Here is a 26,276-nt window from a genome sequence, read left to right as displayed (position 1 = left end):
CTTATTTTTTTAAATTTAATATATAATTTTGTTAATTACGCTAAGTGCATGATATTAAATTATTGTGATTACAATCACTAAATGATCTGTATAAATGCATTAATACTATAAATGAATTCAATCCAAGTCGGCACTGAACTATCTCGACTTGGCCTTGCTCCAACTCAGCCCCATGTCAATTCGGCCCAAGTTAGCTCAGCCCTGCGTCAACTCGGCCACAAACTAATCGATCAACTCGACCCTAACAATAACATGTTATGAAACTCAAATTAGGCCTATAAATAACAATGTAAAAACTAGAATTTAATTCGTCACTTTGACGAATTATAGGTGATCATTTTTATCATTTTACTGAAATTAATTTTTTTTAAAACATGCACGTACGTTAACATACGATCGGAAAATGTTGATGTATGCCATCCTATTATACGCTTATAATGCTGAATTGTGCCTATTATATGTCATATACAATATGTACAGTATATACTGTATATCTATATACAGTGTAGCATACATACTAAATACAGTGCAGAATAGGTGAAAATAACGGGACCCTCCTTTATTCCAAATTTTAAAATGATGATGTCATCAAAATGAAATACGTAGATAACAATTTTGGAAGGAAATTATTTGAGCAACAACTTATTAATGTGTTGAAGAAATTGGGATACGCATAATATGGATGTGCGCTCTTTTAAATGTCATGAACTATGACGCAAAATATGAAAATACGACTTTTATAATTCAACTGGCCATACGATGACGTCACAACATCCGTATCGCAACATTTTTACATGAATTCGTATCTACAATTCAACAGCTTCCAGAAAACGTTTTAATCATGATTATCTCTTCTTATTCTGAGGAGCTATAACATATTGAAATTTACTGTATGATGAAAATAAATGACCCAAGGAATTCACGCTTTTGAACATGATGACGTCATAAAAAATTTTAAAATGTTAAATCATTCGAAAGATAATTGATTGACCTAGACAATATCAAAATCAGGTGCAAAATGGAAAACGCATAAGTGGATATGCGCTCTATTAAATGTGATAAGCTATGACGAAAGAAACAAAAATCCAATATTTTATATTCGAGTGGCCATACAATGACGTCACAATGTCCGGTTAGCCATATTGATGCATAATCCGATATCTAAAACTCATCATCTTCCAGAATATGTAATAAAAATAACTTTCACCGTTTAGTTTAGAAAATATGACTGTTTAAAAAAAGGCATAATTTTGACGAATTTTTTAACTTTTTCATCAAAAACACGCGCAAATTCTCAAATTCGACGTGCTCGCATGACGTGATTTAAAGTCGAAATTGTTTAAAAGTTGGTAAAATTACGAGAAAAGGGCTGAAAAAACATAAATCAAGTGAAAAAAATATGTTTTTAACGCTACATGCGTGCCGCTCGCGAAAAAATGTGCGCGCGCGTGGGAATTTTTGACATGCTTAAAATGACATGAAATGCGTAGAAAATTGATTAGAAATTTATTTTTCACATTTTTAACTTTTAACGCGCGATTTTACGCACATGAACCTATGTACGCGTGCGTTTTTATTTACTAATATTTTTACCCTTGACCTGAAGTTTACGTGTAGGGAATTTCATTAATATGTGATAATGAATTATAGAGATATGATTGATAATGCGATTTCACAAAATGGCGTATAAATGACGTCACGGATGAGTGATCGCGCTGAAAAGCTTTTTAGGACTAAGTTAAAGTATTAGAAAGACATTGTGAAATTCTTGTGATCATTGCCATTCAACTTTTTGAGATAATTGACACACAAAATCTGTACAGAAAGTAACAAATAATAAGATTTCATACAATAACAATAGGTGATCATTTTATTCTAAATGATCACCTAAATATTGTGTACTGCGATGACTAAAAGTGAACTTTGGAAATCCTGGAAAAAAACGTTTATAAATGTAAAGTTGTGCAAAAATTAGATGCTTATACTAAAACCAAAAGACTTTGTAATCTTTTACGTTAGCAGAGTAGTTAATTTTCCCGATTTGGTATATTCATGACTGCATAGATTACCAAAGCAACTTTTGTAGATTGTCTTGGATCAGGCTGCTTCATAAAATAGATTCTGAATTTGATGGCGCAATGACGATGATGACGCAATGATGATGAATTATTTAAGATAAGATAAGATAAGATAAATCTTTATTGTCATGAACACAACAAGGCGAACATGAAATTGGTTTTCCTTGATGCTTAAAAACACATACAATATATAAAACATTAAAATTATCAATACAATACATTAAAACTATATACAGGTTAGTAAACAAGTAAACAAACTAGCTTTGGAATGTTGTGTTGGAAACATGAATAGAGTTGTGGACAAATGATTTCCTACATCGAGTGGTATTGCACATTAAAGGACGAATTCTACCTGATTTATTAACAACATATTAATCATTCAATGGGTGTGAGTTATCTTTCATTATTTTCTTAACTTGGCTAATAACATCGCGCCTGTAAACTGCGTCAATAACATTGACATTCCTTCCTATTATTTTACTAGCAGTTTTCATAGTACGGTCAAGTTTCTTTTTATCATTAGCACTCGGACTATTGTACCAAACAACACAGTTGAAAGTTACAACACTAAGAATAACACTCTGGTGAAACATAAAAGGTACATCATTATTCACTCTGAAAGAGTTCAGCTTTCTGAGAAGGTACAGCCGTTGATTACATTTTTTAACAATATTTACTTTATATTTGTACCATAGGCAATTTTTTTTTAATAATAATTTCGACAATTGCTCTTAATCAAATGTATAGCAGCATGGTACAGTATAATACAAAAACGTAATGTTGTATTCGTAAAATCTGCAATTTTCTTAGCGAAATACAATCCTCTGCTTTGTTATAATAACAATAACGTATTAAAAAAAGTTTAAAAGTGCTGGTATACTGAATGGTCTATCCAGTACGAAACCCTAAAATAAGTACACTTACTGTAATTCGTTTGTACAAATTACTAAGTTAGGCCACTTATTATTTTGCTAGATTGGTAAACGGAGGCTTTGTTTTTTTTACAAAAACAAAACATTGTTGGGATGTTGGGGAGCAGATAGAGAGAACCGCCATGGACCCCTAAGAGCCTAACCCACCCTCACCCAAACGCGAACCCCCAATCATCAAAGAAAACTCAATTTGACAAATTTCTTTAAATACAAAAAGGATGAAAGAAAACAAATTATAATACAAATACAATTTTATTTTTGTACAATTATATTATCACCGCTTCGTTATACCATGACTGGTCTAGTTTCTTGGTCAACATTTTGGAACAACAAACAATTTTGTTAAACATTATTATAACTGCTCTATTATTACCAAGATATGCCACTAATTATTTATAGTCCACATCTTTGTTTTTTTATTTCTGTTTGTATTACATTCATTGTTTGTGAAGTAATTTTAAATGTTATGATATAATTATTAATAATAGTATACTGATCGTTATAATATAGACTGATTATTATTGTCACCAATCATTGGCTAACAATTCAATATAAATATCTACAAATTATTGTTAATTTTGGTTTTATCTCTAAGTAATTAATTTCAAACTAAATGATGAGGATATGTGATTGCCAATGCAATTATTTATGGAAATGTTCTGAACTCATTCTTGATAATTTGGTTTTTCAGACAGAAAAGGCTTAAATGGCAGAGTTTGAAACTAATCAAAAGTTCACCAATTTGAAGTTTGATCTTGGTAGACACTTTAACGGTGACCGGTTGCTATGGTTAAAATTCTGCTTATTCGAGCATTTACATATAGAAGACCTCACAAAACTGAATGTCATAGGAAATGATTTTTTTAATGAATTACATGCCACTGGTAAAATTACACCTAATAATGTTAGTCTTTTATTGGAGATTACCAAATTATGTGAATTAAAGAAGGCTGAAGATCTTGTAGTCCAGTATATTAGAGATAATAACGCTGAAAAAACAGAAGAAAAGATATCACCCCGTCGAAAATTTATGTTTAAAAAGCTGCGAAATGTTGATCCAGATGCGTTAAAGAGGGTTATTGCTCACTATGATCTGGCAAGGTATAACTACACCAACATTTGGGATGTAACATTCAGATTGGAAACTGGACAACTTTTATCGAAAGAACCAGACAAGAAAGATGTATTTTCTGATCTTCTTCGACAAATTGTACATCATGATAATGTACCACAACGCAGCGGAAGTCACAAAGGTATAAAACATGTGATATTTAATTTTTTTATTATTACTTTATAAATTATAATCTTCAAACCATCACAACTAACAGTTTGTTACATTAATTTTGAAAATAAATATATTATAACATAATATTTATAATGTAGTATTTTAAAAGCAGTTTTACCCGTATGTATTTATATTATAATTTGTTTTTAAACATTTAAAACATTTTCTAGAACGTAGGAAAGATGAATATGACGATAGTAAATCATCAGGATCTAACAGACGACCAGAAGGTAAATGTGAACCGATATTTATATGAATGTTAAAACATTTTGATTTTATTTACCAAATATCTATTCCAACGTTTATAAGAAAAAAAGATGTATTTTACGATCTTCTTCGACAAATTGTACATCATAGAAAACTATTATTATTTAATTTTAATTTTCAAACCATCTCAATTAATTATTTGTCAATTGTGTAAACATTCAAAAATATTATCAAGGTTTTTTTTTATTTTTTAAGGAAATATTGAGAGTGACGATGACAAATGCGTAGCATTTGCTTCCAAACGTCGACCAGAAGGTAAAAAACAAATATTAACCTAGTATTTATTCATGGGATCTTGTTGACTACTTATACAATTCTAAACAATCATGTCAGACATTTTTAACAGGTATAACTTTAAACTTGTCTATTAACTAATTGTATGGGGAAATGAATACCCAACACATATTGAGAAACTACATTACAAAAATTTCTTCTAGGACACCTACCCCCTAGACAGTTACCCCCCGGATGTTTGAAGTTTGAAACTAATCAAAAGTTCACCAATTTGAAGTTTGATCTTGGTAGACACTTCGACGGTGACCGGTTGCTATGGTTAAAATTCTGCTTATTCGAGCATCTACATATAGAAGACCTCACAAAACTGAATGTCATAGGAAATGATTTTTTTAATGAATTACATGCCACTGGTAAAATTACACCTAATAATGTTAGTCTTTTATTGGAGATTACCAAATTATGTGAATTAAAGAAGGCTGAAGATCTTGTAGTCCAGTATATTAGAAATGATAACGCTAAAAATACAGAAGAAAAGATATCACCCCGTCGAAAATATATGTTTAAAAAGCTGCGAAATGTTGATCCAGATGCGTTAAAGAGGGTTATTGCTCACTATGATCTGGCAAGGTATAACTACACCAACATTTGGGATGTAACATTCAGATTGGAAACTGGACAACTTTTATCGAAAGAACCAGACAAGAAAGATGTATTTGATGATCTTCTTCGACAAATTGTACATCATGATAATGTACCACAACGCAGTGGAAGTCACAAAGGTATAAAACATGTGATATTTAATTTTTTTATTATTACTTTATAAATTATAATCTTCAAACCATCACAACTAACAGTTTGTTACATTAATTTTGAAAATAAATATATTATAACATAATATTTATAATGTAGTATTTTAAAAGCAGTTTTACCCGTATGTATTTATATTATAATTTGTTTTTAAACATTTAAAACATTTTCTAGAACGTAGGAAAGATGAATATGACGATAGTAAATCATCAGGATCTAACAGACGACCAGAAGGTAAATGTGAACCGATATTTATATGAATGTTAAAACATTTTGATTTTATTTACCAAATATCTATTCCAACGTTTATAAGAAAAAAAGATGTATTTTACGATCTTCTTCGACAAATTGTACATCATAGAAAACTATTATTATTTAATTTTAATTTTCAAACCATCTCAATTAATTATTTGTCAATTGTGTAAACATTCAAAAATATTATCAAGGTTTTTTTTTATTTTTTAAGGAAATATTGAGAGTGACGATGACAAATGCGTAGCATTTGCTTCCAAACGTCGACCAGAAGGTAAAAAACAAATATTAACCTAGTATTTATTCATGGGATCTTGTTGACTACTTATACAATTCTAAACAATCATGTCAGACATTTTTAACAGGTATAACTTTAAACTTGTCTATTAACTAATTGTATGGGGAAATGAATACCCAACACATATTGAGAAACTACATTACAAAAATTTCTTCTAGGACACCTACCCCCTAGACAGTTACCCCCCGGATGTTTGAAGTTTGAAACTAATCAAAAGTTCACCAATTTGAAGTTTGATCTTGGTAGACACTTCGACGGTGACCGGTTGCTATGGTTAAAATTCTGCTTATTCGAGCATCTACATATAGAAGACCTCACAAAACTGAATGTCATAGGAAATGATTTTTTTAATGAATTACATGCCACTGGTAAAATTACACCTAATAATGTTAGTCTTTTATTGGAGATTACCAAATTATGTGAATTAAAGAAGGCTGAAGATCTTGTAGTCCAGTATATTAGAAATGATAACGCTAAAAATACAGAAGAAAAGATATCACCCCGTCGAAAATATATGTTTAAAAAGCTGCGAAATGTTGATCCAGATGCGTTAAAGAGGGTTATTGCTCACTATGATCTGGCAAGGTATAACTACACCAACATTTGGGATGTAACATTCAGATTGGAAACTGGACAACTTTTATCGAAAGAACCAGACAAGAAAGATGTATTTGATGATCTTCTTCGACAAATTGTACATCATGATAATGTACCACAACGCAGTGGAAGTCACAAAGGTATAAAACATGTGATATTTAATTTTTTTATTATTACTTTATAAATTATAATCTTCAAACCATCACAACTAACAGTTTGTTACATTAATTTTGAAAATAAATATATTATAACATAATATTTATAATGTAGTATTTTAAAAGCAGTTTTACCCGTATGTATTTATATTATAATTTGTTTTTAAACATTTAAAACATTTTCTAGAACGTAGGAAAGATGAATATGACGATAGTAAATCATCAGGATCTAACAGACGACCAGAAGGTAAATGTGAACCGATATTTATATGAATGTTAAAACATTTTGATTTTATTTACCAAATATCTATTCCAACGTTTATAAGAAAAAAAGATGTATTTTACGATCTTCTTCGACAAATTGTACATCATAGAAAACTATTATTATTTAATTTTAATTTTCAAACCATCTCAATTAATTATTTGTCAATTGTGTAAACATTCAAAAATATTATCAAGGTTTTTTTTTATTTTTTAAGGAAATATTGAGAGTGACGATGACAAATGCGTAGCATTTGCTTCCAAACGTCGACCAGAAGGTAAAAAACAAATATTAACCTAGTATTTATTCATGGGATCTTGTTGACTACTTATACAATTCTAAACAATCATGTCAGACATTTTTAACAGGTATAACTTTAAACTTGTCTATTAACTAATTGTATGGGGAAATGAATACCCAACACATATTGAGAAACTACATTACAAAAATTTCTTCTAGGACACCTACCCCCTAGACAGTTACCCCCCGGATGTTTGAAGTTTGAAACTAATCAAAAGTTCACCAATTTGAAGTTTGATCTTGGTAGACACTTCGACGGTGACCGGTTGCTATGGTTAAAATTCTGCTTATTCGAGCATCTACATATAGAAGACCTCACAAAACTGAATGTCATAGGAAATGATTTTTTTAATGAATTACATGCCACTGGTAAAATTACACCTAATAATGTTAGTCTTTTATTGGAGATTACCAAATTATGTGAATTAAAGAAGGCTGAAGATCTTGTAGTCCAGTATATTAGAAATGATAACGCTAAAAATACAGAAGAAAAGATATCACTCCGTCGAAAATATATGTTTAAAAAGCTGCGAAATGTTGATCCAGATGCGTTAAAGAGGGTTATTGCTCACTATGATCTGGCAAGGTATAACTACACCAACATTTGGGATGTAACATTCAGATTGGAAACTGGACAACTTTTATCGAAAGAACCAGACAAGAAAGATGTATTTTCTGATCTTCTTCGACAAATTGTACATCATGATAATGTACCACAACGCAGTGGAAGTCACAAAGGTATAAAACATGTGATATTTAATTTTTTTATTATTACTTTATAAATTATAATCTTCAAACCATCACAACTAACAGTTTGTTACATTAATTTTGAAAATAAATATATTATAACATAATATTTATAATGTAGTATTTTAAAAGCAGTTTTACCCGTATGTATTTATATTATAATTTGTTTTTAAACATTTAAAACATTTTCTAGAACGTAGGAAAGATGAATATGACGATAGTAAATCATCAGGATCTAACAGACGACCAGAAGGTAAATGTGAACCGATATTTATATGAATGTTAAAACATTTTGATTTTATTTACCAAATATCTATTCCAACGTTTATAAGAAAAAAAGATGTATTTTACGATCTTCTTCAACAAATTGTACATCATAGAAAACTATTATTATTTAATTTTAATTTTCAAACCATCTCAATTAATTATTTGTCAATTGTGTAAACATTCAAAAATATTATCAAGGTTTTTTTTTATTTTTTAAGGAAATATTGAGAGTGACGATGACAAATGCGTAGCATTTGCTTCCAAACGTCGACCAGAAGGTAAAAAACAAATATTAACCTAGTATTTATTCATGGGATCTTGTTGACTACTTATACAATTCTAAACAATCATGTCAGACATTTTTAACAGGTATAACTTTAAACTTGTCTATTAACTAATTGTATGGGGAAATGAATACCCAACACATATTGAGAAACTACATTACAAAAATTTGTTCTAGGACACCTACCCCCTAAACAGTTACCCCCCGGATGTTTACCACCCAGACAACTACCCCCTTAGGACAACTACCCCCTTATGTTTTTGGTAAATTACATTGATTGTGTACTAACTTTATTACTTTTGTTTTCAAGATTTAACTCCGGTGGAGATACAGGCTCGAGGACCAGAAGCAATAAGAGCATACAATGAAGCTCTGGAAGAAGGAGAAACTGAAGTTAAACAGGGCAGAGTTATTTTTGTAGGTCTTGAAGGAGTGGGAAAAACTTCTACTATCAATGCTTTGCTAAGGAAAGGGTAAGCAAATCTATTAAAACTGTCAAATCAAATTAAAAGATAGCAAACACATACAATTACAATTAAAAGTGATTTTCAAATAAAGTAACAATAAAATACACTTCTCAAAAAAAGTATTTGCACTTTCTTTTAGTTTCATGTTAAAATATTGTTTAAAGGTTAATTATTATTTACATTATATGTAAGATACACTTTACAAAATTATAAACAACTTAACATCTTCAATAGCTGCCAGAAAAATAAAGGATCATGTCACTTAAATATGTGTGTGCCTCCATCTGAAAACCAGAGTTTTTTCCACTAATGAACTGAATTGTGAACATTACAAACACTGAAAATATAAAAATACCATTTCATTACCGTCGCATTTTACCACATTTCCTATACAAACATTTTTCTGAAGTGTGAAATTGATTGACGAAAGGGTGTAAAACACATTAAGTCATCAGACATTGATGTGATGAATTGAGTATTGAGGGCGCTGCGTAGTCATTCTGTAATTGGAATACAGGTGACACTGTGTGATAAAAGACCGTGCGTAAGCAGAGCGGGTCTTTTGTTCGTTTTGTTGGCTCTCGCTATGTTACTACAGTTTTGGTTGAGAGTTTGTTTAAGCTATTGATATGTTCTTATTTTTTTTGCTCAGTCGGAAGTATAATAATCAGGAGTTGTTATCTTGTTATCACGAGTTGATGCTGTGTCATACATACGTTGGTGTTGATAACTTGAGGGTTTGAATCTTATATCTTAAATCTCGAATTCTTGTACCTGAAATGACTTATGCCTATGTAATGATTTGACGAAACTAATAAAATCGCACTGAAGGAAAGAAACCAAGTGTTTTCTCCTCTTTATTTGTTCGGACCACGACAAACTTGGCGCTGCGAGCAGGGTACCAAGCATCAAGATCGAAGAGGACCAGTTACCGGAATCTAGGCTCTCAAGTTATGAATGGAGATAAGAAGATAAGAACATTGATACTTATATATGAATGTGTTGATTATAATTTTGATACTTATGAATGTGTTGATTATAATTTAACATTTGGGAAGTTGACCATATAATTTAAATTGATAATTCTAATAATTGGTGTGACATGTGTGACATACAATACTCTTGCTTGGAATTATAATCATTGAAAAGTGTGGATCTGTTAAAATATATTGTTGATATGTTATCTGTGATCAATTGTTTATATAGTACCTTATAGTTTAGTTTATGAATGATCGTTGTTCGTATATTCTCGATTTAAACTCGTTATATCATCTGTGTATATTAATATGGCGAAAGCTGAGAAACCCGATACTGAGACCACAGGAATTAATAGTATGATTGCTGCGCTTACTGATGTGTTGAGAGGTGTGGGTGTTCAAAAAGTTCCTCCTCCTATTAAGTTGGCTAAATTTAGGGGTCGTCCAAAATCCCCTGGGGATGTCACGTTGCGGGAATGGCTCGAAGATTTTGAGACATATTGTACACATTATAATCTAGGTGGGGACGTAAAATATGATGCCCTAGTAAGTCACTTGGGGGGATCGGCTAAAGACGAAGTACATTACCAAATGTCCATATTGGGTAAAGGCAAAAATGTTAAAAAGGCCATTCAAGTGTTACAGACTACCTTTTCTCCAGATGAATCTGTATCGGCTTTAAATACTTTGTTTTATTCTCGTAATCAGTTGGATTATGAAAGTGTGGCCGAATATAGTTTAGAGTTAATGAAAATTTATTCGCGATTATTGGAAGCTTCTTTCCCCAATGAACAGAATGCTCTCAAACATTTACAGGACTCCACACTCAAACAGAGATTGGTAGAAGGGGTACGGGATCCACTCGTTAGGCGTGAAATGCGCAGAATTGAATTGGCGCCTAGGGGTAAATCCTTTATGGAAATGAGGGAGGAAGTTCTTGAATTGTTTAAAGGCGAGACATCACGGGGTTATAGACCGAAAGTTCAGGGTGTAGATTTTCCAACAAATTCTTATTCAAACCAATCTGAAAATTGTGAAATTAAAAAGGAGTTAAAGGTTCTTAAACAACAGCTAGATCAACTTCAACAGAGTTTATGTAAGTTTTCCCAAAATACTACTAATAATTCTTTTAATAGAAGTGGGCCCCGTCGTTGTTTTAATTGTGGACAATTTGGTCATAATAGAGATAATTGTGAAATGCCTCCAGGTCTCTGCTGGGAATGTAAAAAGGTCGGCCACTTTGCTGCAAAATGTCCAAGTAGAGTTAGGAAGTCAAAGCCCGAACCATCTACAGATAATCATAATCTAGGTTCTGTTCAAATCCCGGTTGTTTCTGTGGAAGATAAAATTATTCCCCCTAATGATTTACGAGAGCCCTCGGAATCCTCTTTGCTTAGCCGTTTAGTTGCCCAAAGCCCTTGTGCTGTTATAAAGTTTGGTTCAGTTGAATTGGGTTCAGTTCTTGACACAGGAGCGGAAGCATCTATCATTCCTTCTTCAATTTATCACAGAATTCTAAAATCTGAGCTGGGTGGTTTACACAGTGCAGACAAGTTATTTACCAATGTGATTGGCGTCTGTGGTGTTGAAGTTCCGATTGAGGGCTATGTTGAAGTTCCAATTGAAATATTAGGGCACAATTTGTTGGGTAGTTTTCTCATTGTTTCTGATAGTGCATGTAATAACAATGTTTCTTATCCAATTTTGACAGGATGTAATATTTTACGTTATATTCAAGATGATCCGAGAATTCTGGAAACCTTGGGTAAGGTAGTTGGTGCGAAAACAGCTTCGCCTTGTACTGGTAGGGCTGAGGTAGTCTTGAGAGTTAATAATGAGCAATCCCAAATTTTTGTTTCTTTAAAGCACTTTAATACAGCTGTTCCAGTGGCTTGTGATAAGTTACATGAAGTCAATGTGTGTTCAAGTGTATTGCCACCGGATAATGTGTGTTCCAACGGCTCTGAGCTGGTTGATGGTAATTATCCGTTTCATAAACGTAGCATTGTTGCAGAATCTGAGTTGGTCTGTCCTCCGGGTTTACTATTGAAAGGCTTACCTAGAGATAAGGAGCGCAAAGTTTTGTTGCTGTTAAATAATTACAAACATGTTTTCTCTACAGGTCCCTATGATGTTGGGAAGTGCGATGTGATACCTCACTCAATTTCATTAATTAGTAACAATGTACCTATTAGATTGCCATATCGTAGAGTCCATCCTAATAATATTAAAGAAGTTAAAGCAATGCTACAAGAAATGCTAAATCAGGGTATTATTAGGCCTTCAAAAAGTGATTACGCCAGTCCCATCGTTTTGGTTCAGAAAAAGGATAATTCTTTGCGTTTGTGCATAGATTATCGCAAATTGAATGGGCGTACTATGAAAGACTCATTTCCCTTACCTAGAATTGATGAGGTACTTGACGTTTTAACCGGTTCTCGTTGGTTTTCAACCCTTGATTTGGCACATGGGTTTTTTCAAATAATCATGGCTGATGATTCTATTGGTAAAACAGCGTTCCGGGTGCCGTGGGGATTGTACGAGTTTTTGCGGATGCCACAGGGTCTTACGAACAGTCCAAGCACGTTCCAACGCGTAATGGAGTATGTACTGGGTGACTTGAATCTCTCTGAAGTTGTTTTATATCTTGATGATATTCTTATCTTTTCAGCTACGTTTGATGAACATTTGAATAGACTAGATAAGGTGTTTAGTAGGTTAGCGAGGTATGGGTTAAAGGTGAAAGGAAGAAAATGTGATTTGTTTAGGGAAGAAGTCGCTTATCTGGGTCATGTCATTTCGAGTAAAGGTGTTTCTGTTGATGTAGGTAAGACTGATAAAGTCGTTTCGTGGCCTGTTCCAAAAAATGTTACTGAGGTTAAGTCCTTCCTTGGACTTGCCTCGTATTATCGGAGGTTCGTCCCGAATTTCGCTAAGATTGCATCGCCGCTCCATAATATTACCCATATGGCAGCATCTCGGGCGGGGAATGGTCGTGCTGGAGTCGGTAAAGACAAAATAAGTACATTTCATTGGGGTTTACCACAACAAATTGCATTTGAAAGTCTTAAGAAAAGTTTAGTGACTCCACCTGTGTTAGCTTATCCTATTTTTGATAGAGAGTTCATTATTGAGGTGGATTCTAGTGGTAATGGGATAGGGGCATGTTTGTCTCAGCGGGACGATAACCAGATTCTTCATCCTATTGCGTATGCAAGTCGTGGGTTACGTGGATCAGAGAAAAGCTATGCTGGACTATCTAGTTTCAAATTGGAATTATTGGGTTTAAAATGGGCCGTTGTTGATAAATTTGGTTCTTACATTCAGAGTACTAAAGCTATAGTTTACACGGATAACAATCCTTTAGCATATTTGCAAACTGCTAAGTTAGGAGCGACTGAGTTAAGGTGGGTTGCTCAGCTTGCAATGTTTAACATAGAAATAAAGTATAAACCGGGTTCAAACAATAAGTGTGCGGATGCTTTAAGCAGATATCCGTTCGAAGAAGAGAGTGTAAATAAAGAAGCATTGGCGGCTGTTGCTTGTTGCTTGTTGGTACATGTTCGTACTGCTATTGTTGATATCCAAAATTCAGATAATTCAGTTTCAATGGCAAAGTCCCTTCTGGAAACTAAGTCTATTCCTTCTGTTTTACCAAGTTATACATTTCAGCAACTTACAGATATGCAGCAGAAAGATGATGAGCTAGGTGAAGTTTGGAAACTATGGAAGGCTGGATGGTGTAGGGAAAAGGATGGGCGTCCAGAAGCGGAGTGTGTATCTGGTTGGTTGCGTGAGTGGTCCAATTATGTTGAATTTAATGGTGTTTTGTATCGGCAAGTAAAAGATCCTATTGTTATTTCATTCAGACAATTACTAGTTCCACGTAATTTGCGTTCAACTTTAATTGAGCTTTGTCATGATAAGTGGGCGCATCAGGGGGTTTATCGAACTTTGTCCTTGTTAAGACGGCGTTGTTATTGGCCGGGGATGAATAATGAAGTAAGACTTTACATTTCTCGCTGTGGTCGTTGTGTGCGTAGCAAATTACCCTCTCCTACTGTTAAACCACCACTTCGACACTTACTGGCTTTCCGTCCTCAGGAGATTTTGGCTTTGGATTTCTTAAAATTAGATCGGGGTAAGGGGTGTTACGAAGATGTTCTGGTTATGACCGATGTTTTTTGTAAATTTTCTTTGGCTGTTCCATGTAAAAATCAAACAGCAATCACTGTTGCTAATGTGTTAAGGGATTCGTGGTTTGTACATTATGGTGTTCCTGATCGGTTACATTCTGATCAGGGTAAATCATTTGAGAACAACGTAATTCGTGAGATATGTAAGTTATATGGCATTAGCAAATCTCGTACTACTAGTTATTACCCTTCTGGAAACGGACAATGTGAACGATTTAATAAGTCTTTATGTGGATTGTTACGATCTCTGGATCCTAAAGAACGTAGAAGATGGCCTGAGTTAATTAATCACATTGTTTATATCTATAATTCTACACCACATTGTGTTACAGGTGTCGCTCCGTATCTATTGATGTTTTGTCGAGAGCCATCTATTCCTATTGATAGTCTGATTGGAAATTTGGATAATGATTGGTCGGAGGAATATTTGCAAAAAGAAACAAAATTGATGAAAAGAGCTTATGAGATAACATTGTCCAGATTGAAGGCTGCAGCAATTCGTGAAGAAAAGAGGCATGTTGTTAAGATGCCTGTTGAGTGTCTTAAAATCGGTGATTGTGTATTGCTTAGGAGGGAATCCTTTAATTCACGTCATAAACTTGTTGATAAATTTCATGATTTTTCTTATATAATTGAGTCAATTAATTCTACAGATGATGTGTTTGGTATTCGGCCAGTAAGGGGTGGTGAACTTAAGTATGTGAATAGACGGAAACTTGTTCTAGACCCATCCAATGGAGAAGATACATTGTATCCAGTTGGTCATTCGTTAGTAGATGATTCCTTGGGCCTACCATTTCAATCCGAAGTATTAAGTGACTCTGATGATTCGGATGATTTAGAGGACATTAGATTTCATTGTGGGATTACACAAAGTGTCCGTTCTCCTCCGAGAAGGTCAACCCGTTCCACTAAGGGTATTAATAGTAATCCTCATAGACTTCCAATTTCTGTTCTAAACAAATAAATATGGATATTGCATTTTTTTTTATTGAAACTTTACTTTTGGGGGCAAAAGTACTTCCGGGCGGGGAAGATGTGATGAATTGAGTATTGAGGGCGCTGCGTAGTCATTCTGTAATTGGAATAGGGCCTACAGGTGACACTGTGTGATAAAAGACCGTGCGTAAGCAGAGCGGGTCTTTTGTTCGTTTTGTTGGCTCTCGCTATGTTACTACAGTTTTGGTTGAGAGTTTGTTTAAGCTATTGATATGTTCTTATTTTTTTTGCTCAGTCGGAAGTATAATAATCAGGAGTTGTTATCTTGTTATCACGAGTTGATGCTGTGTCATACATACGTTGGTGTTGATAACTTGAGGGTTTGAATCTTATATCTTAAATCTCGAATTCTTGTACCTGAAATGACTTATGCCTATGTAATGATTTGACGAAACTAATAAAATCGCACTGAAGGAAAGAAACCAAGTGTTTTCTCCTCTTTATTTGTTCGGACCACGACATTGATACCAAGAATTCATAAATACCTATTTAATTTAATTTTGCCTTTTCTACAAAAAAAGCATATTTTGTCGACTTAACTAATATAATATGACGTAGTATAAACAAATACAGTATTCTCTACCAAGAAGGCATTTTTTCTTGTCATTTTTGACATTCGATATTTAATTTAATCAACATTTCTTTTATAGTTTTAATCCAAAGCATGACATAACTGACGCTATAGCAACAACGGTGTGCACTCAAGATGATGTCGATGAAACAACATTGAAAGAAATACGAGACACATGTAAGTATCATCTTAAGATGCGTGAAATAATGGTTCCATAGATGTTAAAAAAATTGTTTTTCAAAACCAACCAACATTTATTGACACAAGTATGCAAATATTTCTTTTGTGACAAACCCATATTTCTCTGGCTTCAGTAAATTCATTATTTATAAAATATAATAACTGATTTTACAAGATTTAAAAAAATACATTAACCTTCATATATATGTCACAAGTACAGAAAAGGGTAAGCCAGGCCGGTGTATTGCATAATCAGTGATTATTCTATTATTTATACTGTAATGGTAAACAAAAGGAAAATGTTAATAACCATAGATAAAACAAGTAAAAACTACAACAACTTTGATGAAACTAAATTTTAAACTAAATCTAATAACTGCTTTTCTTCACACACATTTACAATTTACAACTAAGGAACAAAATTACAAGAGTAGAAAAATACGAGAGTGCAGAAGGAGGCCAAAATAAGTTTGGAGACAAACTTAAATAAATAAAAATAATTTAATAAAATAAAACTGGATGACAATCGTAGAACATAACATAGATAAGGCCCTTGAAAACTTTGAAAATTAGTTCATACAAGTGGCTAATATTCAAATCAATCCACCGTGATTAAATAGTAATTTTTGTTCTCTTTTATTGCTTTAAAAATCCCATGTTAAATCCTGTGTTGTTTTAGAGACAATGTATGATTCTTGTTTAATATTTATTTATTTAATCTTATTATGTAGTTGTATTGTCTTGTTTTATGGGTGTTATTTATATAATTTGTTTTACATACAATTTCTTGATTACTACTTCAATTCAAACAAATTTGAAATAAATTGATAACTTGCTTCTTTTTACCTAAATTATTTATTTATAACACAGAACTGGATTTATTCATCATGGTTATATTTATTATTCAAATGTGTGTGATGTATGTTTTGTTTTGAAAGCTTTGTACTATATTGCATTTGTTGGTTTGTTGTAGGGAGCCACACGTCCTTCAGGTTTCCTGTTTTTGCGACTCCTGAGCTGGCACAGCAAATGAATCAATTAAATGTGTGTTTCTTCCTTTTTAACATTTTAATAAATAATTAACATATTCATAGTGTACAAACACAACAACAATAATATACAAAAACAAACTACTGTACAATTTTTTTAAAGCGTCTAATATGTATGAGAAAGCAATTGCTAGAGAAGTGGTGAAACAAGTGAAAGGAAAACAAAATACAACAGCATCTACAAAACAGGCTTCTGGCAATTATGAAAATGCTCCCATGAAGCATGTGAAAGAAGACAGAATAGAAGAACAGTCAAAAGAAAATCCAGCACAATCAACTAAAACAGAAGAAAGCAAAATGGATGAGGGTAATAAAAAATATTAATAGAAATTTCAAGTGCACGGCGTATCATTATTACATTTCACACCTAATATTTCACGGTCTGCTCTACCAAAACTAAGCACTGAATTTTACATGGACTGACTTGTGGCCTGGGCTTTGATATTCGATTTATTGTTATAATTTTTTCTCATTTATTCGATATTTGATTTATTGTCTCTTTTTCTTTATATGTTTAATAATAATAATTTAATAATTTATTCTTCTAGTGTATATCCTCAATATGATTCTAGTTGCTTTATTGTCTATCATGTAAACCTTTTCTGTATTCATGTCATATTGAAATAAAAATAACCGTTGACGGATAAAATAAAAAGATGGAAGAGGTGGTTAAATTGAGAAGAAGTTTACTTTAGAACAGTTGGTGTCTTCAAATGTTTGATCCATAATACAAAACAAATATACTTTGCCTATTTCAATTTTTGTTTGTTTTGTTAAAACTATGGGCCTCTCTGTCTCGGAATAATTAGACCTACTATTTTCAAGGCACCTCTGCTCATGTTTTAACCAGAAAATATATTTTTTATTATTCTCAAAACAAACTCAATGAAAGAGGAACATCTTAAGAGGCATGTGCTAAATTCTCCTCTTACTAATTGACAAGGTTTTCTTTCAAGATATATGGCAATTGAAAAGTCACTATCACAACTCTACTTGTCAATCAGGAAACGAAAATCCGCGTAGAATCATTAGGGAAGCAAATCCAGGACCTGAAATCATCAGAAACGTTGATATTCTGTCGTTCCTTTATCCTTTTCACTTTCATTTCTAAAAATTAAATTTTCTGAAAATGTACTTTTCTACATTAATTATTAATTTTAATTACCATTGATAAAATAATTAGAATCCTATAATAATTTATCCTAATAAAAAGCCTATAAAAAGTACATACAGAAAGTTTATTATATATTGATAGAAACGTAGAGAAACCCAACAGAACTAAATATATACATGGTGTACTGCAAACTTTATATAAACATTTGATCTCGCCATGCAAACCTTCAAATAATATATTACATTCAGAAACATAATATTGGATACTTTACTTGTTTTTTTTTTTATTCAGTATATTACACAGAGGCGCCTTACAAGATGGAACCATCTTAGCTTCAAGGCGCCTCAGATTAACAAATACAACATTTTAAAACAACTAACAGAAACATCAATTAAATCTTCCAGAATTAACAAGAAATTGTTGTACATAATAAAATAATAAAGCATTTTCACAATTCGAAAGAAGATCGGAACCAAAAATAAAAATTTCACTTAAAAATGTAAAATTAAATGTTAAAGAAAAATCCTTGGCTAAGATATCCTCAATAATTGAGTTAGCGCTTACAAGTAGAATATCTCTTTGTGTATTATAATTAGGGCAGTAACATAAGAAATGAAGCGGATTCTCAACATTAAAGCCACAAGTACAATTTGGATTGTCCCGAAGTCCATGTAAGAATAAATGCGAATTGAGACAGCTGAAACCAAGTCGGATTCTAGTGTGAATTTGGTTAATCTTCTTATCACCTGTATCATAATAAGAACGTTTTTTTGTTTCAAACAAATTGGATTTCAGTAGCAATTTTTTAAACTCAACAAGAAATGAGGAATTTTTTATTTCATTATTTAACTCATTCCAATGTGTTATAATAGATGGGACAAAAGATAAACGATATGATGTGGTCTTACAAAATGGAATTATTATATTTCGGATGTTACGCAAGTTATAAACTTCAATATTGTCAGAAAAATTAAATAAGGAGTAAAGATACACTGGTGTTAACTTATGAATAATTTTAAAAAACAGTATTAGGTTAAGAAATTTTCTACGTTTTTCCAATGATAACCAGCCTAATTCTTGTCTTAATGCATTATGACTTGTATGTTTCCACGCACCAGTACATATTCTACCTGCAGAAATCTGGATATTTTCTAGTTCATCACTTAATTTATCTGGAATATTACACCAAACAGGAGCTGCATATTCCATTAATGGTCTAACGTGTGATGTGTAAATGTGACAGAGAGCCTGTCGAGGTAGAATATGTTTGACACGACGTAGCATATTTAAAGATAAAGACGCTTTGTTAATTACAGATTGGATATGGGAATCCCACTTGAGTTTTGCATTAAGCATTACACCAAGATGCCTATGATCATTTACAAATTGTAGATTTACATTATTGAAATTTAAACTAACATAGTTATCTAAATGTTTACGTGTAAACAGTATAGCTTTCGTTTTGTTAGCATTGAATGTTACTTTCCATTTTTTTGCCCAATTATAAATGACATTAAGATCACCATTTAATTTTTGTTCTGAAATATTACGATCTGTACAAATATCATATAACGAAGTATCATCTGCATATAAACTAATATTAGATTTGATATTATCAACCATATCATTTATGAATACAATAAATAAAAATGGACCCAAAACAGATCCTTGGGGTACTCCTGCTGTAATGGTCACCCAAGGACTGGTAGTTCCTTCAATAATAACACGTTGCTCACGTGAGTTTAAGTAACTTTGGAACCATTTTAGAAGAGTGCCATTAATTCCATATTGATTTAATTTGTATATAATCCCATTATGCCAAACTTTATCGAAGGCTTTGGAAATATCCAAAAATACCGAGATTACTTCTTTCCTTAAATCTAAAGCTCTATTAAATGTATCTATAAGATAAAGAAGTTGATACGTTGTCGAGTCACCTGGTGTAAAACCAGATTGGAATTGAGTAAGAAGTTTATTATCCACAAAGTATTTATATACTATATCAAAAACTGCACGCTCAAAAATTTTTGCAAAGTTGGAAAGTATGGATATAGGGCGATAGTTCTCAATAAGGGATTTATTGCCTTTTTTATGCAGAGGAATGACATTTGATTTTTTCCATTCTACAGGAAAATATCCTTATGCAGAAGTTATAAAGCTTTGTCAAATGGGGTGCAATAATTTCAGCAGATTCTTTTAGTATGATACTGTGAATTTCATCAGGTCCCATCGCCTTGTTTTTATCCAGCATAGTTAATAATTTCATGATCTCATCAACAGATAATTTGAGAGTTGAGAGTCTCGATGCAGTTCTATATGTGAAGTCCAAAGGAAAATCATCATGATTAGGAATAAACGATTGAGATTTAAAATAATTGTTAAACGCTTTAACTTTCTCACTATTTAAAGTTAGGACATCATCGTTTAATTTGATTGGAGGAATCTTATAATATTGTTTGGAATTACAAACTGAATTTATGGTAGACCACCAAGTTTTTGAATCACAGTTTTTATTCATTAATAAATCAAATTGTTTATCCAAAAAAGTTTGTTTAGCTTTTCTTATTGCTTTAACAACTTTTGCGCGAATTTTCTTAAAACGTTGCATATGCGAATTTGGGTTATTTCGAGTGGAATGGGCGCGATTTCTTTTGCGAATAAGAGTTCTAATATGAGCATTAATCCAAGGCTTGTCATTAGGACGCACAGTTATAATTTTAGATATAATATAGTTATCAACACAATTATTAAATAAGTCAATCCAATTATGACAAACATCTTCAACCTTTGAAGATGAATAAACTTCTTCCCAATTTACAGAATTAAGAGCATTACGATATAAATTAAAATCAGTTTTTTCAAAAAGATATATTTTACGATTGTATGGCTTGTCCCGTGTGATACGAATATCAATATTTGCATATACTGGACTGTGATCACAATTTAAAAGTGGGCACAATGCACCAAAATCATTAATATATACATTTTGACTAGTAACTATATGGTCAATACAAGACCGTTGGTCTTTTATACAACGTGTTGGCATATTGATGTGTTGAGTTAAACCGTTTTGTTGTAAAAATTCGTAAAATGATTTTCCAAATCTATTTGTGTTTCCATCATTGTACCAGTTGTTATTTTGAGCATTCATATCGCCCATCATTGAAGTTAAGCTGTGTCGAGACAAAACAAAGTTATTAGTACTGTTTTGAAAATAGTCAAGTAGATCCTGATCAGATTGAACATCACTTTGTGGTGGCCTATAACATACATAAGTCAAAATCGTCCAGTTTGAAACTTGTATTTCACACCTTATCACATCTGACAAGAGATCATTACAAATATGGGAATCAACTAAGTGTATAGAATTAGATATGTAAAGAGCACATCCGCCGCCATGGCGGTTTCTATCATTTCTAATAGGTTCTTGATAACCGTCTAGTAAAATGTCATGGTTCAAGATAGTTTGATCTAGCCATGTTTCTGTTAAAGCAATAATATCATAGTTATTTAAATTTGCTAGGTGTTGAATTTCAGCTAGTTTACCTGGAACGATTAGACTACGTATGTTAATATGGCAAACTGTAAACTGTTCCGGACCAGGATTTGGATGTATATCGCCGCACATTAAAAGCATGCACATTAGAATACTTAATTTGATAGCAACATTATTACGCCCCAAATTTATGATAAATAAATTATCCATTATCAGTAAAAAAAATAAGTAAAGTACTCACTTTAAAAACGCTAGCACATATGAGAACACTTAGCCAAACGAACATAGTAAACATTGAAATAAAAACAAGAGAACACGTTTTTGCTATCTAAAATCAACAAATAATGGTCATATTCCGTCGGTAAGAAACGAACTGTTAATGACACCGCACAGTCTAAACGTTCTTAATGTTCAGCAATCAGTCGTTCAAAATCATTTTCATTCTTGATATGCTTGGGTTTTTCTTCACCTTTACACAGGGCCCATATCTTGCATCTGTTAGTCCAGGCACGTTGAACTCCATCATGGTGTCTTACCTTCCAAAAGAGATTGAAATTTGCTTTTGTTAAGTCTTCCGAGATATAAACCGGCATACCCTTCAGTTTGGATTTGGCTGCAAACACATTGTTACGGGTCCTGATTGAATTGAACCGAACAATTATTGGCCTAGGCTTGTCAGTAATAGGACCGATTCGATGAGATACTTCAATATCGTCGGACTTGAAAGTGATACCCATTTTGTCGCGAATAACCTCCGCCACCAAATCATCAGTTGACTTTGTCGAGTCCTGTAAACCGTAGAATCTAAGGTTATTGCGACGTGAATATTGTTCTAAATAGTCCAATCTGGTTTCAATATTACTGATTTGCTCCTGCAGCTTATCAAATGCTTTGTTTAATGTCTCAGTTAATAGAAGTAGTCAGCTCCTGAAGCAAGTCTTTCTTCAGCTTATCAACATCTAACTTCGGGGCCATGATTACATATGATTTTACATATCAGGTCACAATCACAGCTGGTAATTTCGGCCAAATTTACTAATTTGCATAAGTGACGCAGATGTTTGGAAACCTTATTGAAGGATTTTGATTTGCATATGGCTAGCACAGTAATAGTTAACCTTGCAGTGCTTTCAACGGCAAGCCAATGGCAATAGATGCGGTATCATGGGGGTAAAATACTCACTGCTTATTTACACCGACAGAGCATTGACCATCATCTTTAAAAGTTTACATGATAAGTCCTAGATGCTATTTACGATGATAATGATACAATCGGGAAAAAACAAAGATAAATGTCTCTTTGAAAGGTGAAAATCGAGAGCAAAAAAGTTGTACGTGCTCACTCACCCAATGTCTCTGTTGAAGTCATTACTTGTTAACTAATGAATTTATTTTAATGAATTTAGTACAATATTTTAACATTTTTAAATATAGAGCAAGAAAAACATCAGGCAAAGAATCCTTCAAAGATAGAGATTGAGTTTCAAAAAGAAGTAAGTGGTGACCAGACAAAGATTCCTTCAAAGATAGAGATTGAGAAAGAAGAAAGTGATGACCAGACAAAGATTCCTTCAAACATTAAAGATTTCATAGAGTTTGAGTTGCAGAAAAGCGACGACAAGACGACTAGCGACAAATTTGTGATGAAAATCTGGGATTTCGGAGGACAACCAATTTATCACGTGATGCAGCGGGTAAAATGGTTAAATTTTATTCAATGAAGTCCTTTTCTCACAGCCGTGGAAGATAAATGCTGGAATTGATGCCTGCATGGTTACTAGCATAATATAAATATATAACTATCTATTGTGCTGAGAATATACAGTAAAAACCAAATTTAAGTTCGATATAGATTATTCTTCATGGTGCCTGCATAACCCATTCTGACAGAAAATCATGTATAGTATATTCCACATATATTCCCAACACACAGTTCTGTGAGAAAAGGGTCAACGTGTTAGTTCTACCTGTACAGGTCTTTCTCTAATAAGACAATCAAAAGTTAGGAAAAGCCAACACTAATATAGTAAAAAAATCAACAAGTAACATGTTATCCTTACGAATTTTAGCACTATGGTCAAATATCTCTATCACAAATCTGTAATAAATTTAGTAGCAGTATAGACAACATTCTTCTATCCAAAAATTAAAACACTACACTAACAATTCCAAATTTAAATGTCATGGTATTAAAGAATTTGTTTATATTCACTATTCATTTAATATCACTGTTTTATTAATCTCATAGATCTTCATGGTATCTTTTGCGGTTATTTGTGTAGTATTCAACCTTTGTGATGATCTTGATGCCCCAGCTAAGGTTTTGAATCCAACAACTGTAAGCAGCATCATAATAAGTTTTTTTAAAATTATAATTTGGTCACAATACTGTATTTATACTATTGGCTTTTAAGAAGAATTCTCAATGATATAATTCATAAAACAAACTATTTTATTAATTTCATTTCTTGAAAAATGTTTGAATACGTCTTTTGGACACGTCTGGTGAACTTGCTTCTAAGCTTCAAATGTGTGATTGTCTACTACCACAAAGATGTGGTAAAAGTTTATATGCAGATTAAACTAAAACACTGTATTACTACATTAGAATAAGGCAAAAGATTGAGATGTTACTATTGTATTTTTAAATTTAGGGTCAAACATATCTACATCGAATGACAAATCTGGAGTTTATTCTTTCTTGGATTCGTTCCATATACACAAACAGCAGACCTGACGCAAAGATAAATGGTCAGCCTTGTCCTCCTGTATTACTGATAGGTACACATTTAAATGGCCTTCAAGGAAATGAAGCAGAAAGGAAGCGTAAGGTATAATGAATGTTTAACATTATAGACTCTATTTTACAAAGTCCTAAAGAATTTGTTCTGTTGTTGATAATTGTAAACTGGGGAAATCATTTGATATTAATATTTTTCAAAAACAACATAAAGAATGTTCACTGTAAATGTTAACTAAACTTTTTACTTTTCAAATTAATAAATGTTAGATAATCAATCTGTTGACAGCTTGCAGAGATAAAGGAAAGAATATGGCAAGCCCTAAAAGACAAACCATATGCGGCTATGGTGTTTTCAACTATCTTTACAATTGAAAACAGTGTACCATTTGCACAGAGCAATGCTTCTGTCATCATGAAACATATACTGGACTTTTCCAAGAAAATGATCCGTACATTGCCAATAAAATGGCTGCGAGGACAGCAGGAAATCCAAAGCTTAAAAAAAGAGCACATCTATTTACAAGCTTCTAAGGTAAAATACAAGCATGAAAATAATCGTTTTAAAAATATGCTGATGTTTTATTGATTATTAAGAAATTGGTACACACTGAAAAGCAATAAACGCTTCTGTAAATTCAAATATTATTATTATATCACTGCCATATGGAAAACAAAGTATTTTATAAACAATTCATATTACTTGCTTTTTTAAAAAATAAATACCATTTTGATCTGTATTTGGATAGAATTGACTGTAATGTTGCATCTTCATTATACTGATGATGTTATACATTTATAAATAATATATATATAATAGATAAATCATGACACTTGCATCTAAATTTCATGAACATTTAGTGAAATGCAATTCAGAAATTAATGACAAAAATGATGAAAATAAAGTATTAAAATCATTACAGTTATTTCAGATTGTAAATGTTTATTATGAACCTATTTTCTTACAGGTACACATTTTACTAAAAGACTGTGAAGTTACAGAAAATCAGCGATTCCTGCTCGAGTATTTACATGACATTGGCGTGATTCTCTACTACCCAGATGATGAGGCACTAAGAGATATAATAGTTATAAATTTAATGAAACTAGTTGACATGTCAAAAACATTCATCACTGTTAAAGAGCCTGAAAATATGGTTAGAAAATAAGTATTTTGACACTGCTCTCTCCATCTGTATTCCTATTCCGGCCTATCTCTATCCTTCCCCTTTGCTCCAAAATTATTGAAAAATCTATTTCCCAACAAATCTATTCTTACCTTGACTCTAATAACTTAATATCTACTGTACTTCTCAATCTGGATTTCGTCCCCAACATTCTACCCTTACTGCTCTTACCAACACATATGATAACTGGCTTCATAATATCAATAATAAGAAACTTACTGGCACTATCTTTATCGATCTCAAAAAAGCTTTCGACACTATTGACATAATATTCTTCTAGCTAAATTACCCTACTATGGATTTTCTCCTTCAGCTATCTCTTGGCTCCGATCTTATCTTTCTAATCGCTCTCATTCTCAACAAGTTCTTTTTGAAAAAACTCTTTCTTCCTCTGGTTTTCTTTCTACTGGAGTTCCTCAAGGCTCCACTCTTGGTCCTCTTCTCTTTTCCATCTACATTAACGACCTCTCATCTTCTCTAATCTCTCATAACTCTAATCTACATGTTGACATGTATGCTGACGATACCGTCAT

At 32.4% G+C, this 26,276-nt stretch overlaps 1 protein-coding gene across 1 annotated transcript; it reads left to right on the top strand.

Annotated features, from left to right (window-relative positions):
• The first annotated feature begins 3,521 nt into the window (after window positions 1-3,521).
• LOC140051103 (uncharacterized) lies at window positions 3,522-25,145 on the top strand. The gene is made up of 19 exons (XM_072096211.1): window positions 3,522-4,263; window positions 4,466-4,525; window positions 4,758-4,817; window positions 5,000-5,578; window positions 5,781-5,840; window positions 6,073-6,132; window positions 6,315-6,893; window positions 7,096-7,155; window positions 7,388-7,447; window positions 7,630-8,208; window positions 8,411-8,470; window positions 8,703-8,762; window positions 9,078-9,240; window positions 16,057-16,154; window positions 17,310-17,513; window positions 23,251-23,510; window positions 24,065-24,154; window positions 24,471-24,647; window positions 24,846-25,145. Exons 1-19 carry the CDS (start codon window positions 3,717-3,719, stop codon window positions 25,143-25,145), a joined length of 4,056 nt encoding a protein of 1,351 aa, XP_071952312.1. The 5' UTR covers window positions 3,522-3,716.
• Window positions 25,146-26,276: the final 1,131 nt, after the last annotated feature.

Source organism: Antedon mediterranea, chromosome 1 (genome assembly GCF_964355755.1).
Source record: "Antedon mediterranea chromosome 1, ecAntMedi1.1, whole genome shotgun sequence".
Lineage (NCBI taxonomy): Eukaryota > Metazoa > Echinodermata > Crinoidea > Comatulida > Antedonidae > Antedon > Antedon mediterranea.
Note: the sequence above shows the minus strand (reverse complement) of the source record. Positions and strands in the feature narration are given on the sequence as shown.

What these genes read in the sequence shown, in the direction of transcription:
- LOC140051103 (XM_072096211.1), top strand. Translation starts at nt 3,717, where the DNA reads ATGGCAGAGTTTGAAACTAATCAAAAGTTCACCAATTTGAAGTTTGAT. An exon ending in ACGCAGCGGAAGTCACAAAG is followed by an intron (nt 4,264 to 4,465) that starts GTATAAAACATG and finishes AACATTTTCTAG; the next exon opens with AACGTAGGAAAGATGAATAT. An exon ending in TTCCAAACGTCGACCAGAAG is followed by an intron (nt 7,448 to 7,629) that starts GTAAAAAACAAA and finishes AATTTCTTCTAG; the next exon opens with GACACCTACCCCCTAGACAG.